The 15357-nt window shown below is 39.3% G+C and overlaps 1 protein-coding gene across 1 annotated transcript in view; it reads left to right on the forward strand.

Annotated features, from left to right (window-relative positions):
* The first annotated feature begins 1497 nt into the window (after nucleotides 1-1497).
* Nucleotides 1498-15357, forward strand: part of LOC105010645 (cGMP-dependent protein kinase 1) — a 58548-nt gene continuing 44688 nt past the window's right edge. The window contains 3 exon segments of the mRNA XM_034292939.1: nucleotides 1498-2243; nucleotides 12742-12830; nucleotides 12833-12893. Of these exon segments, the coding sequence (XP_034148830.1) occupies nucleotides 1933-2243; nucleotides 12742-12830; nucleotides 12833-12893 (461 nt within the window). The 5' untranslated portion in view covers nucleotides 1498-1932.

Below are 15357 nucleotides of genomic sequence, written 5' to 3' on the forward strand. Positions count from 1 at the left end.
TGTATAAGTGTTATGATGGACTGAACGTGTTTTTAATCAGAGAAGTGTTCTGGAACATCTCAAGTTGTGTTCATATTCAGCTATCACATATAACCACAAGAGGGCAGTTTTGGTCTATCTTTAAGTCATGATAATATCTGGTGACTGGCCATTGTAGAATTGAAAGAGGTTGAGGCCATTCAAACTGTAAATGTGATTGAGGTACAGTCCTGTATTATGATGGTCTTTACTTATGTCTCTTTTCCCTTATGGTTGTAGCAGGCAATGATGAGGACATTTCATTAGTAAAGATCAACCAACATGACTCAAAACAATTGTTGTAGTTCTATAGCTTTATTATACATATCAAACATACAAAATGGAGAAAGTGTTATTTGTATTGGATAGGGAAATAAAAAATGCTATTTGTAATTATTTTCTCTAAAATAAAATAAGGGTCAGAATTATGGACAACTCTGTTTTAAAAACATTTCAATTCCTCATCTCGAGATAAACTGAACCTTTTTCTAAAACATTTTGGCAAATATATTGTACTCTGTGCTTACAGTAAGGATTACAGTCTAAATTGAAACTACAGGTTAACTGAGGTGTCCAGTGAAAAAATGTGTCTTCTGTGGTTTGTTCTTGGTGTTATTGTCTTGTTAGAAGATCCACTTGCAAGTGTCAGCCTCCTGGCAAAAGCTATGAAAATAGTTCCCAAGATGCTAGTCATTTTTACATTGCAGGACACTTACAATTTAGAAAGGAAAAAAAAACATAAATGTTTGATAAATTGATAAATGTTAAAACGAAAAGGTCCTCTGTAAATACGCATCCTGTGTACATTAAAATCCCAGTATTAGCTGCAACATTGAACATTTTGATAGGTCCAGCTGCTTGATCAAGAAAACAGGAACTGGTTACATAAATCTGTGCTTTTTCAACACAGTTCTGTGCATATACCTATAAATTGATTAGTGAATACTTTGTTTATTTTTACTATCGGGCAGTTCACATCAAATGGAGTATAGGATTATTTTCATATAGATCAAGAAAAAAAGGATTTTAATCACACTTCCTCAATTGCGTATAATATGAATAATTATCATTATAAGGGATGCTTACATGCATTTGGCAGCCAAGCACAAGTTATGAAGGAAGCTATAATCTGCTATATATGACAGTACAATTAAATCATATAGTGTGTGTTAAACTGTGGTCCAGTGGGGACACTCCCTGTTGGGACCAATGTTCAGGTCCCAGAGTGATCTGTTGAAACTTTGTGTCCCCTTCACATATCTCCTATTGTTAATACTTCCATCAATAATGCATAAAGATAAAACATCCGTTTTTTTGAGTAGTCAATTTAATGGAGGAAGAAAATAAATCACATTGGGCAGTTGGTAAAAGGTTAACCTACATTCTGGAGTAATTTATAACCTAAATACTGAATTAGGTATTCAACACTGGTTATTGTTAATTCCAGGAGGGTCTGCAGTCCCTAGCCATTTTGCCCTGTGAGTTTTCTACACGATTCAATCTTGTGCGTGCCGGCTGCATTGTTCCTCAGATTCCTGTAGGCGCTCTTCTCGCCTTGCGGTCTTTCCGGGTCGCAGCCTAATGCACTCAGGGAGGACCAGCCTGCCTTACCACTGAGACTCTCAGACCGAGAGAGAAAGACAAACTTCATATTTCCAGATTGCTGTGCTCTCGGTGTACACCTTGACAGCCTCCTTATCTGCTCTGTTTGCCTGTAGATTTCGCATCCGTCGCCAACAGAGAACAAGAGATTTGGCAATCAAGGACTGGAGGGAAGATATATGTTGAATGCTGTTGATGCAGGATAAAGTTTTCTGTCAGAGTGGAAGAGGAGAAGGAATTGACTGGATAGTTTTGGATAAAGTTTTTTGAAGTCCCCTTTGGTGTTTTTTGAAGTCCCCTTTGGTGTCTGGGATGAACATGGGTACATTGCGCGACCTCCAGTATGCGCTTCAGGAGAAGATTGAGGAGTTGCGGCAGAGGGACACGCTCATTGACGAATTAGAACTGGAGCTTGACCAGAAAGATGAGCTGATACAAAAACTACAGAACGAGCTAGATAAATACCGGTCTGTTATTAAACCCGCCACCCAACAGGTTGTGAAACAGACAGAGCTGCATGACCAGCAGCGGACCAAGAGACAGGCGATATCTGCAGAACCCACTGCCTTCGACATCCAGGATCTCAGCCATGTCACGCTGCCCTTCTACCCCAAAAGCCCACAGTAGGTTTACAGCGACAGCAGGGGTTTCCTGCATGTTTTATTTTCATGTTGTACACCCATATTTGTCTTTATGCGTTGTGCATTACTGTAAGAGCTGGTTTGCCCACTTCTTACTGGTGTGTAGATGGCTCGTCCGGCGTGAGACCTGTCAAAATCTTACAGATGTTTGAAATCAAAGGTTGCACATAGACAAACTCACAAATACCGTACATATCCGACACTAGGTAAGTTTTGCAAATGTCTGTCTCATTTAGCCTTTATTACTTTTAATTAATGAAATCTAGCAGATTCCTGAAGATTCCTCTTGTTTTACACTCGACAGAGTAGTTGAAGTCTATGGTCAGTTACTAAACATGTTATATAATGTATCAAGCATGTTCTTACCTTTTTCTGAAAGTGATTTTATAGTTTTAGTGGTATGTGTTTCATGTAGAGAAGGAGAGAAAACTGCATCCCTTTTTACTGCCACAATCAGGGTGAATGTGCAACTTCTGCGAGTCCAATTATTGATGTAGGTTAAATGGAACACAAGTCCTGCTCTGTGTAATGTGGATGTGTTTGTTTAATCCAAATTGTGATGAGAGACAGTGCTAGGATACTTCTCTACGAACTGTTTACATTCTGTTGACAGACGTGCAGTTTGTCTCCAAACACACTTACACTGACACACACACACACACACACAGACACATCTCCACTCTCATTCTCTTTCAAGGATTAAGAGATTTCGCACCATGTTGCACTTGGTTTTGACACTTAAAATCAATACCCCTCAAGGAGGATAAGACAAATTGGATGCTCGCTTCTGAAAATCAAACCCTGAAGAAACAGTGTATTGATGCAATGCTATGTATTATTTCCGATGGAGGGCAGTGCAAATTGGCTGAGCACCACCCATGGTGAATGGGTGGATGTGACTCCTTGTGGTAGGATGTGGCCCTGCAAGCTTAATTTTGGTTGTTGACTTGGGGAATCCGCTCTGAAGAAAATCTAATAGGGAGGTGAGAAAATTGGGAGGTGAGAAAATTAGCAATTTTTTTGAATTATAAAAAAAAGTAAGCATTCGATAAAACAATGAATAGGATGGACAGAAGGCAAAATAGAGATAACATAGAAAAAGCTACCACTGCTTCACTACTATCACACGTTTAACAACTATAGAGACCTTCAATAAAATAAAGTTTTGACATAATTCAATATATATATATATATATATATATATATATATATATATATATATATATACACTCACCTAAAGGAATATTAGGAACACCTGTTCAATTTCTCATTAATGCAATTATCTAAGTTGCTTCAATGCATTTAGGGGTGTGGTCCTGGTCAAGACAATCTCCTGAACTCCAAACTGAATGTCAGAATGGGAAAGAAAGGTGATTTAAGCAATTTTGAGCGTGGCATTGTTGTTGGTGCCAGATGGGCCGGTCTGAGTATTTCACAATCTGCTCAGTTACTGGGATTTTCACGCACCACCATTTCTAAGGTTTACAAAAAATTGTGTGAAAAGGGAAAAACATCCAGTATGCGGCAATCCTGGGGGCGAAAATGCCTTGCTGATGCTAGAGGTCAGAGGAGAATGGGCCGACTGATTCAAGCTGATAGAAGAGCAACTTTGACTGAAATAACCACTCGTTACTACCGAGGTATGCAGCAAAGCATTTGTGAAGCCACAACACGCACAACTTGAGGTGGATGGGCTACAACAGCAGAAGACCCCACGGGGTACCACTCATCTCATCTACAAATAGGAAAAAGAGGCTACAATTTGCACAAGCTCACCAAAATTGGACAGTTGAAGACTGGAAGAATGTTGCCTGGTCTGATGAGTCTCGATTTCTGTTAAGACATTCAGATGGTAGAGTCAGAATTTGGCGTGAACAGAATGAGAACATGGATCCATCATGCATTGTTACCACTGTGCATGCTGGTGGTGGTGGTGTAATGGTGTGGTTGATGTTTTCTTGGCATACTTTAGGCCCCTTAGTGCCAATTGGGCATCGTTCAAATGCCACGGCCTACCTGAGCATTGTTTCTGACCATGTCCATCCCTTTATGACCACCATGTACCCATCCTCTGATGGCTACTTCCAGCAGGATAATGCACCATGTCACAAAGCTGGAATCATTTCAAATTGGTTTCTTGAACATGACAATGAGTTCACTGTACTGAAATGGCCCCCACAGTCACCAGATCTCAACCCAATAGAGCATCTTTGGGATGTGGTGGAACGGGAGCTTTGTGCCCTGGATGTGCATCCCACAAATCTCCATCAACTGCAAGATGCTATCCTATCAATATGGGCCAACATTTCTAAAGAATGCTTTCAGCACCTTGTTGAATCAATGCCACATAGAATAAAGGCAGTTCTGAAGGAGAAAGGGGGTCAAACAATGTATTAGTATGGTGTTCCTAATAATCCTTTAGGTGAGTGGATATATCAAATATTGATCATATGTTCAAATCCAACGTTTCTTACTGCAACTTTCTGGGTAATTTAACATATACAGTATATCTGGCACATTTGGCTTGGTTTCAGTGGGACAAGATGAAAGATTTTCATGCTACATACATACTGTCAAACAAGCAGGGCTCTGAAAGGCCATGCTAATCACCTTTCAAAGATGAATGTATAATATAAAAATCATCCATTTTGTTTTACAACTTAAGAAAATGTTTAATTTTAATTTTGACCTGAACATTCAGGAAATTTATCTGGTGGAGAGTTGCAAGTCTATGCTTTCCAGTGGTACATGATTAAATGGTATAGCAGAGCAATATGTTCTTGGATTCTGACATTGTCATTGGGTGAAATCCATCTGAGACACATTACTAGACTTGGAGGGAAGAAAAAAAAACTGACACACATTTTCTATCTCTAGGGTCATAGACCTTCAAAAACATCACTATGAGACATTGTCAACACAAGTGAGGCTGGCCAACCCTCTGGCTCATGGACTATGATACCATTCTCTTACCATCAAAGACACTGAAAATCAGCTGAAAAATGGGCCCTGCTGAGTGGCCAGCTGTGTCCATGGAAGGCAGATAAGAATGGTTCTATCCAGGCGGCCTGCTACACATGTAAAATGCATTGAGGGTTTCCTTGAGGAAGAGTCAACATGAGAGGGGCTTATCATTTGAAAAGGGGAAACGCTATTAGTCTTAGTTTTACTTGCCAACATTGTGTCTTGTCTAGTCTTCTGCCCTCATTCCTTTGTTTTTATTCAGTGAGGTAAACCAGACGTATTTGATATCTGGGTGTCTTACCTGGTATCAGATGAGGACATTTTCCTTCCCCTTATGTGTATTGAGATGGTGTGAGCCTCTGAGCCTAATGCAAACATGAGCCAGATTATTACCATCTGATCTCTTGTTAAATCCTCACTATGAAAAGTGATTGTCAGTAGTAGCCTACTATAATCTTATTATTTTGTTTCCTATATTGCAAGGGACATGCTATTATGAAAACCATTTTACTATATACCAAACTAATATGTATATACAGCTCCAGAAAAAATGAAGAGACCACTTTTTCTTTCCTTTCCAAAAAAGTTGAAAGGGAAGGTTTTGAGTGAAGGAACAGAAGGGTTACAATTAAGAGACCTCTGCAAATTGAAAGCTTCTGTTCCTCACTCAAAACTTTCCTTTCCAACTTTTTTGAAAAGGAAAGAAAAAGGTGCAGTGGTCTCTTCATTTTTTCCAGGGCTGTGTATGTACACATAGGAGACAGCCACCTGCTACTACATGCAGGATATTCTAATGTTCAACTACTGGAGGTACATATAATCAATGGTGACTATTGCAACTCATATTTATGCCAAAATTGTTTGTATGATTATTTTGGAGTGGCTGGTCTGGCACATTTACATTATAAAGGGGATATTTACCAATTTGTACTGTACATGTGACCTAGTTTTCAATTTTTATATTACAACCCTAAGGATCACCTCTGCAAAGTATATTATTGTTGAAGGTTGAACATATATCCAAAACGCTAATTAGTTTTTCTATCGTTGTGCGGATTGGAAACTCCATGTCCCCTATCCACAGGTCCTAAAACTATCCCTAATTCCAATCCATACAGTGACTTCATCTTCACGGAACCTTAACCTAAATTGTGTCCCTAACTTTGACCTAATGCCTAAACCTGAAAATAACCCCAAATCTAACACTAGGCATAATTGTACGTTTTAACCTAACTCCTAGGCCGTTCCTAGTGGTGGCTGGCCAAAAAACCTTGTTGGGACAGATTTGAGAGGTTTTTCTATCTTTGTGGACAATGGTCCCAATAAGCACAAATAGTCCTGGATCTCACACAAATACGCAACCACGTGGTGGTGAAATGATAGACCCTTTGGGGTTAGTCAGGGGCAAATTTCTAACTACTAGGACATTTTATTATGGGAATTATATTTACAGTACATCCCAAGCATTTATTGTGGAATTTTGAGCAACCAAATTCCTGTCCACGTGAGAAAAAAAACTGTTAATTTCAGTCTAAAAGGAAAATTCAACAGGCTGCTTTTTAGTAAAAATAATCTACTGTATCACATACAGTGGGGAGAACAAGTATTTGATACACTGCCGATTTTGCAGGTTTTCCCACATACAAAGCATGTAGAAGTCTGTCATTTTTATCATAGGTACTCTTCAACTGTGAGTGACGGAATCTAAAACAAAAATCCAGAAAATCACATTGTATGATTTTTAAGTAATTAATTAGCATTTTATTGCATGACATAAGTATTTGATCCATCAGAAAAGCAGAACTTAATATTTGGTACAGAAACCTTTATTTGCAATTACAGAGATCATACGTTTCCTGTAGTTCTTGACCAGGTTGGCACACACTGCAGCAGGGATTTTGACCCACTCCTCCATACAGACCATCTCCAGATCCTTCAGGTTTCGGGGCTGTCGCTGGGCAATACAGACTTTCAGCTCCCTCCAAAGATTTTCTATTGTGTTCAGGTCTGGAGACTGGCTAGGCCACTCCAGGACCTTGAGATGCTTCTTATGAAGCCACTCCTTAGTTGCCCTTGCTGTGTTTTTCGGGTCGTTGTCATGCTGGAAGACCAAGCCACGATCCATCTTCAATGCTCTTACTGAGGGAAGGAGGTTGTTGGCCAAGATCTCGCGATACATGGCCCCATCCATCCTCCCCTCAATACGGTGCAGTCGTGCTGTCCCCTTTGCAGAAAAGCATCCCCAAAGAATGATGTTTCCACCTCCGTGCTTCAGGATTGGGATGGTGTTCTTGGGGTTGTACTCATCCTTTTTCTTCCTCCAAACACGGCGAGTGGAGTTTTTACCAAAAAGCTCTATTTTTGTCTCATCAGACCACATGACCTTCTCCCATTCCTCCTCTGGATCATCCAGATGGTCATTGTCAAACTTCAGACGGGCCTGGACATGCGCTGGCTTGAGCAGGGGGACCTTGCGTGCACTGCAGGATTTTAATCAATGACGGCGTAGTGTGTTACTAATGGTCTTGGCCATTGTGGAGAGGTTGGAGCATGTTTGATTGAATGTGTGGACAGGTGTCTTTTATACAGGTAACGAGTTCAAACAGGTGCAGTTAATACAGGTAATGAGTGGAGAACAGGAGGGCTTCTTAAATAAAAACTAACAGGTCTGTGAGAGACGGAATTCTTACTGATTGGTAGGTAATCAAATACTTATGTCATGCAATAAAATGCTAATTCATTATTTAAAAATCATCCAATGTGATTTTCTGGAGTTGAAGTGTACCTATGGTAAAAATTGCTACATGCCTTGTAAGTTAGAAAACCTGCAAAATCGGCAGTGTATCAAATACTTGTTCTCCCCAATGTAAATATAACGTCATATCTGCCATGAGTTATTTTTACTTGACTTCTTACATGTACTAGTAAAGTTAAAAAAGCACTGGATGTGTGTAAACACTGGCCAGACAGCTTCCTTCCACCTTATTTATTGCACCAGACTTGGCCTGTATCCTTTTAAATCCAAGTCACATTACGCTGATTTATAATTGTTACCTAACAAAATCCATGACCTGGCCCTGTCATCCTCTGTATTACCACCCAATGGCTAGAAATGACATAACCTGAAAACAAACTATATGCCTGCAAAACATTCTGCATTTTGATGTTTCTGGAAGTACTGTTTTTTTTTGTTATTGACACAGAGATGATGTCTGTGCATGGCGGGATTGGCTATCGGCCACATGAGCGTCTGAACTTTCGCCCGTTGCTCACTTAGTCTGTGTCTCCACAGAAAGAAAGTTTGAACAAACATTGGCAATGTTTGGAGGCCGATATTTTTAGCAACTCTAGCCATATGTCAGGATAACTAAAAACATGACGTCATTACCACACACAACGCTGATATGTGTCATGCTCAGTGCTGTTTGTAGACTGTGTGTAACCAGTGTAATTCATCGAGATAGATATCCTAAAAAAACACAACATTTTTTCTGTTCATATGTAAAAACATTATTGACTTATGGTGCACACTGTGAATACAAAAATCACTGCCGATGGTATTGAATGCATGCAGAAGGTAAAACGTTGTGGATGTGTAACAGTACAGAAGTTCCATAGAATTGTAATTAATTTATACAATTTGTACACCGTATGCAGTTTAAGTAGGCATTGGACAACCCAGATTTTGGATGCAGCCAGTGATGTCATGACTTATTTTACCTTACATTAATAATACACTGCAACTATATTAGAGTTAGTTTTGTATCCTAGAATACTACAATTATTATTATAATGTAATATCACAGACATCGATTATGCTTGGAACTAACTTTATTTAAACTTAATAAAGTGTGTCCTTTATGATCAGAGCAGAAACTATGCATATAGAAAATCCCATCCAAAGGAGAATGTCATTTCCGCAGCCATGGTCTCCATTACCGTCATTTTCAATCTCAGACGTGAAACCAGATAAAGCAAACAATATTACAATGTGTATAACCCTATCTATATGTATCAGCCCTGTGTCAGCCTGTTTAGATGTGTTTTTGAGAATAGACAGTTTTCTTTTTCTCTGTGTTATACGCCCTTTATCTCTTAAAAAGGATTTGTCCGTTGGAATGTGTATTGCTCTCACTCTAACTTTCTTTTCACTCACTCATTCTCCCTCTCCCTTATAACTTTAAAAGGGCATATTTTCTCCTTTTAAGGACAATGTTTGTTCCACAAACCTGACTGACTGTTTGTATGTTCCCTTACAGTGGAGGGAAAGAGTGGAGGAAGGACTGGAGCAAGAGAGCAGATAGGGTGTGTGTTATAGGTAGCTGCCTGAGAATGTACAGTAGAGGATATGAAACAAAGACTGGCGTACATGTTCCTCCCTGTCAGGTTCACTAGTTGAGAATGCGAGGCCAGGGATGCTCCTTGTTGTAAATTAGCTAAAGTTAGGTATAAGGAGAGAAACATCCGGGAAGTAGGCTGCAATTGGTCTTGAGAAACAGTGGACTATTTATATTGTGGTTAGTGTGCCCCTTATATCTTCTTAACATTACAAAAACAAAAGCTGTTTGTTCTAGCAGTAAGAATTGTAGACAGATATTTTGAACAAAGGTTAGAAGTTCAACATTCTTTGAGTACTAGGATTACATTGGAAACATCATTGTGGCATTACCGTGGCACTGCAGTGCCACTCTTCAGCTTCCCAAATAACTAGAATTAAAAAATTGTCTAGTCTTATAACTTGGAGGAACTCAGAGGAGATGCTTTTATGGTCCATGTTCTGACTTTTGATCTGTGCCCCCCCCTTCCCCCAGACCCAAAATGAGTTAGCCTGCCAGTTTCTAATTTAGGTGTTACATTCCCAATGAGTGTCCCCACATAATGATCTGAAGGATCACTATAGTATGGAAGTATATCTGACCTAAATCCTAAAGGGTACATCATTTCTAGCTCACCATGTGTTTGCTCACAGTGCTCCCCAGGAAAAGCCTGTCTGCTCCAACGGAATCTTATAAATAGCAGCATCTGTCCTATATCTCCCATCTCTCTGGCTGTGTGTGGTCACTACTAAAATAGAAGAGAGGGGTGTTTGGTGGTGTGTTGCCAAAGATTGCTGTGCGGGACATTAGAAGCTTGGGCAACAATTCAAACTGTCTCCCATTTCAGAGTTCAGAGTTCTATTGGAGTATCATTTGTGGGGTGAAAGGTATTTCTTGTCCATTTTTATATGTAATGCCATAAAAGCTCTTGAATTAATACAACAATCCCTGTTGAATTAATCCAAATCATATACAGTGGGGAGAACAAGTATTTGATACACTGCCGATTTTGCAGGTTTTCCCACTTACAAAGCATGTAGAAGTAGGTACTCTTCAACTGTGAGTGACGAAATCTAAAACAAAAATCCTGAAAATCACATTGTATAATTTTTAAGTAATTAATTTGCATTTTATTGCATGACATAAGTATTTGATACATCAGAAAAGCACACCTTAATATTTGGTACAGAAACCTATGTTTGCAATTACAGAGATCATATGTTTCCTGTAGTTCTTGAACAGGTTGGCACACACTGCAGCAGGGATTTTGGCCCACTCCTCCATACAGACCTTCTCCAGATCCTTCAGGTTTCAGGGCTGTCGCTGGGCATTACGGACTTTCAGCTCCCTCCAAAGATTTTCTATTGGGTTCAGGTCTGGAGACTGGCTACGCCACTCCAGGACCTTGAGATGCTTCTTACACTCCTTAGTTGCCCTGGCTGTGTTTTCGGGTCCGTTGTCATGCTGGGTGTAGTGTGTTACTAATGGTTTTTCTTTAAGACTGTGGTCCCAGCTCTCTTCAGGTCATTGACCAGGTCCTGCCGTGTAGTTCTGGGCTGATCCCTCAACATCCTCATGATCAATGAGATTTTCTGGATTTTTGTTTTAGATTCCGTCTCTCACAGTTGAAGTGTACCTATTATAAAAATTACAGACCTCTACATGCTTTGTAAGTAGGAAAACCTGCAAAATCGGCAGTGTATCAAATACTTGTTCTCCCCAATGTATTACATGTCACATACTTTATAAATATCCAGAGGAGATTAAATGTGAAATGCTTACTTAGCGCAAACTTAAATTTCAAATAAAGCAGAGTAAGAAAAGAGAAAGAGATATATAATAATAAAGATAGAAAGTACTAATACATTGCAGATAGAAATACAATTAATGATGACAAGAAGAATGATACATTTAGCACATTCCCCAGGTTTAAGCCTCCAGCCTCCAGACACTCGTCCTTACCTTGAGGATTTGCTAAAGCATGAGGTGGCAATGAGCCCTGTCTGACTGTACACCCTGGGCGGTGCAGAGTCAAACTGCTCTGCTCTATGTCGAACAACCGGGTATCGCAATATGTCTCAACCAGAATTCGAAAACCTGGTGTAATCAGCAAACTTGATGATGCTGTTGAAGCAATGTGCAAAGACGCACTGCTGGTGAACAAGGACTAACTGGAGAGGGCTCATCCTGTGCCTCTATCCGAGGTCCCAAGCTTGGTGGCCACTACTGTGTTACACTCAGTGAACAGAATGTTTCCATAATACATTGTGTCTGTGCTTTAAATGTTCCTAATATGTTTCACTCCGTTGTGGGAATAATCACAAAGTTTGTTTCTTCAAAACGGAAGCGCTCTTTGGTACAAATTATTATAAAATAAAAGTGTTTATTTTAGGATACAAACATTTTCTACCCACAATTTGGCAAGAATGTTCTCACTACAAATCATTTATGTTGTTTGTTGTGTATTATTTAAAAGTGCACCTTTCACATAAAAGACAGTTAGAGTATTTTACAGACTTAACAGTTTGTGGGCAAGTGCAATAGGCGCCACCATACATTCCAGGGCTAAGGGTTAATGTGCCATGCCATTGTCTTACAGGAATAGTATACATGTGACAGCTGGAATCACTGCTTATGCGCTGATGTAAATACGTCTCCTGTCTAAATTCCAGCTCGTTCATTAGCTAGCAGCAATGGTTTTCTCACATCTGGTTGGGCCACTGAAAACAGTTGTACCTGGTTTAGGGTTTGAGTCACTGGGCCAAAATGGTTTAGATTTTCAAGCCGATATACCTAGTCAGGGCTTTTTGATTGCTTAGCAAGATTGTTTGCACAGGTGAGAAACATTTTCTTTTTGTAAACGAGCTAGAGAGCTAAATGAGCTAGAGAGTGTGGAAACTGTTTGTCTGCCAAAGCCATTTGCTGTAGTTTTCGACAAGAGATTGTTTCTCTTCTAGAAAATTGTCTCTTTCAGTTGTCTATGTTTAGAGTTAACTATTTCCGTTGTAAAATATTTGTTGTAAGTACACATTCACTACTGTAACTGTCTGCTAAATCACAAAAATGTAAATGAAGTAGATGATAAAATAGAAACAACTGAATTGGATATAAACTGCAAATAACCATCCCCAGGCTAATTTACATTCATTCATTACAATTACATTATCATCTAGTTTTCTCTATCTACTCTAACCACCCAGGTCCAAAGACCTGATCAAGGATGCCATCTTGGACAATGACTTCATGAAGAACCTAGAGCTGTCTCAGATCCAGGAGATCGTTGACTGCATGTACCTGTGGAGTATGGCAAGACAGCTGCATCATCAGGAGGCGACGTGGGCTCACTGGTCTAGTAATGGAAGGTGAATGTATCTTTACTCACTTCCTGCATTCCTGGTTTTCAGTGAGATTGTGTGATGTTCTAAAATGTTTTTGTTGTTGTTTGAAACAAGATGGCATAGCCACTAGGGGACAATGACTATTAGATTCAGGAGGCCAGTTAAACTCTGTCCAGACTTATTTAAGGATTTTAAAATGTACTTGGGTTGCATTTTCAAAACATGCAATGACTGGGTCATTTAGTTGAATGTTTTGCCACTATGATATCATATAAAATGTCCCACACAAATAACTTGCATCAAGCATTTTTTCCAATCCCTAATGTCCACAGTCGTGACCTCTAGGGTCCAGCTATGGGGCCATTTAGTTGACCGCTATATGGCAACGTCGTTGTAAAAGCAAATGTTCTCAGTACAGGACTAAAATAAAATATTACTTCTAAATACGTTAGAAATGTGATCTCGACAATGAAAAAAGGCACTGAACCCCTACTGACCCAAGTAAATCTGCTGAAATAAATATGGTGCTTACCAGCATGATTTAAAGGGGATACCCTGAATTTTCTTTCATCTTAGGTAAATTCAGGCGATTCGAATGTTATCATTGGATTGAATGGGCATTATCAGTGGTTATCAGTCTCATAGATATGGGTCAGAAGGGGCCTGCTAGCCTACTGGTAGGCTAAGAAGGCTGTTATCATCCATTCGCATGGTTAATTTAGTATAAAGATAATTTAGTATTGACAAAATCATCACAGTTTAAAGGCTCTCATTTTAATGGTCTTACCTGTAGACTTACCCTAACCCTAACCTTAACCCATTTTAATGGTCTTACCTGTAGACTTACCCTAACCCTAACCTTAACCCATTTTAATGGTCTTACCTGTAGACTTACCTTAACCCTAACCCATTTTAATGGTTTTACCTGTAGACTTACCCTAACCCTAACCCTAACCTTAACCCATTTTAATGGTCTTACCTGTAGACTTACCCTAACCCTAACCCATTTTAATGGTCTTACCTGTAGCAGCGACTTGAATTCGTCTGGGATTAGATCTGGAGTCTTCTCGTGTATTTATCCGTGATTAACCATGCGAATGGATGATAACAGCCTTCTGAGCCTACCAGTAGGCTAGCAGGCCCCTTCTGACCCATATCTATGAGGCTGATAACCACTGATAACGCCCATTCAATCCAATGATAACATTCAAACCGGGTGGTAATTACATCAAAAGCACATTCAAAACAACTCTTCTCCGCTTGGTTTACTTTTACTTTTGGTTAACCAGCTTTGAAAAGCTGTAAAAACTATTTTTATATATTCCACGCATAAATGCTTTATCCAGAAACTTAATTTGGATTAATCTGCTTAACAATTGGTGACACGTCTTAGATCTATTATTATGATAAGGTTAATCAATGTTTGTGGCACTAGATGCTCAAGGCACTTCTGTTCAGCAGTGGGAAGTTCGCTCTGGATCCACACATATCTTTTATCTGCTGGGGAGATGCGAGGGAGACACCTTGTTTTAATACATGAGTACACCGTACATAGAATAACTTCAAATGCTTCAAAGAGGCAACTTGCAAATTGAAAAAATCCAATAGAAATTCACGTTAAAGATGCTATCTAGGACTTTTGTGAACAGAAACTTTTTTAACCTTCCATTTAGGGCAGGATGTGTAAAATGTTGTTAATATGTCCAAAATCTACAAGTACAATCATACCTCAGTTAGTCCTAAAATTCCAAGATAAGTGTGGTTTTAATATGACAGCTTAATTAAATGTCAAGGCTTGATTATTTTGCAGGTAATGATTTGGCTTTTGGAACTCAATCTATGCAGGTGGGTTGGGTTGCAGAGACAAATCTGTTCTTCTGTCAGTGTTTGGGTGGTTCTCAGAACAGATATACCCAACATAGTTTGGGTGCGGCTCAAAAAAACTGACCTGTGTACAGTAGGATTGGAGCTGACTTTGTCTTGACTCATGACTAGCACTAACAGCTAACGCTAAATTCCTAAGCCTAAAAGTAACCCCATTTCTAACATTAACCCCAATCAAGCATTTTACTCTAAAACTAACTTTAATTTCTGGCATTCATATTATTATTGGACCTGTATCAGACACACATACACAGAGAGCTTTTTTGGCTTTGCCTTGAAGTTAGAAACTGCAAAAACATTCCTGTAGAGTAAGCAGAGGTCATTACCACCATGTGTAAATATCCAGCTTTAAAGTACTGACTTTGGGTGAATGGCATTTTCAGTAAATTCAGGGCCTGTGCTTGGAGTGTTATGAAAACGTACATGGAGAAACATATTTGAGTAGCATTTTAGAATATACACAATAAAATAGGCCATTATTCAAATAGAACTCTTATGTCAAGCCCTATTTTTACATAACAAGCTAGGTAAATTACAGCTTTTCACACTTAACAGTACAAAAGCAGACCCAAAAGATCATAGGATCTAGGCTAC

The sequence above is a fragment of the Esox lucius genome, chromosome 6 (assembly GCF_011004845.1).
Source record: "Esox lucius isolate fEsoLuc1 chromosome 6, fEsoLuc1.pri, whole genome shotgun sequence".
Lineage (NCBI taxonomy): Eukaryota > Metazoa > Chordata > Actinopteri > Esociformes > Esocidae > Esox > Esox lucius.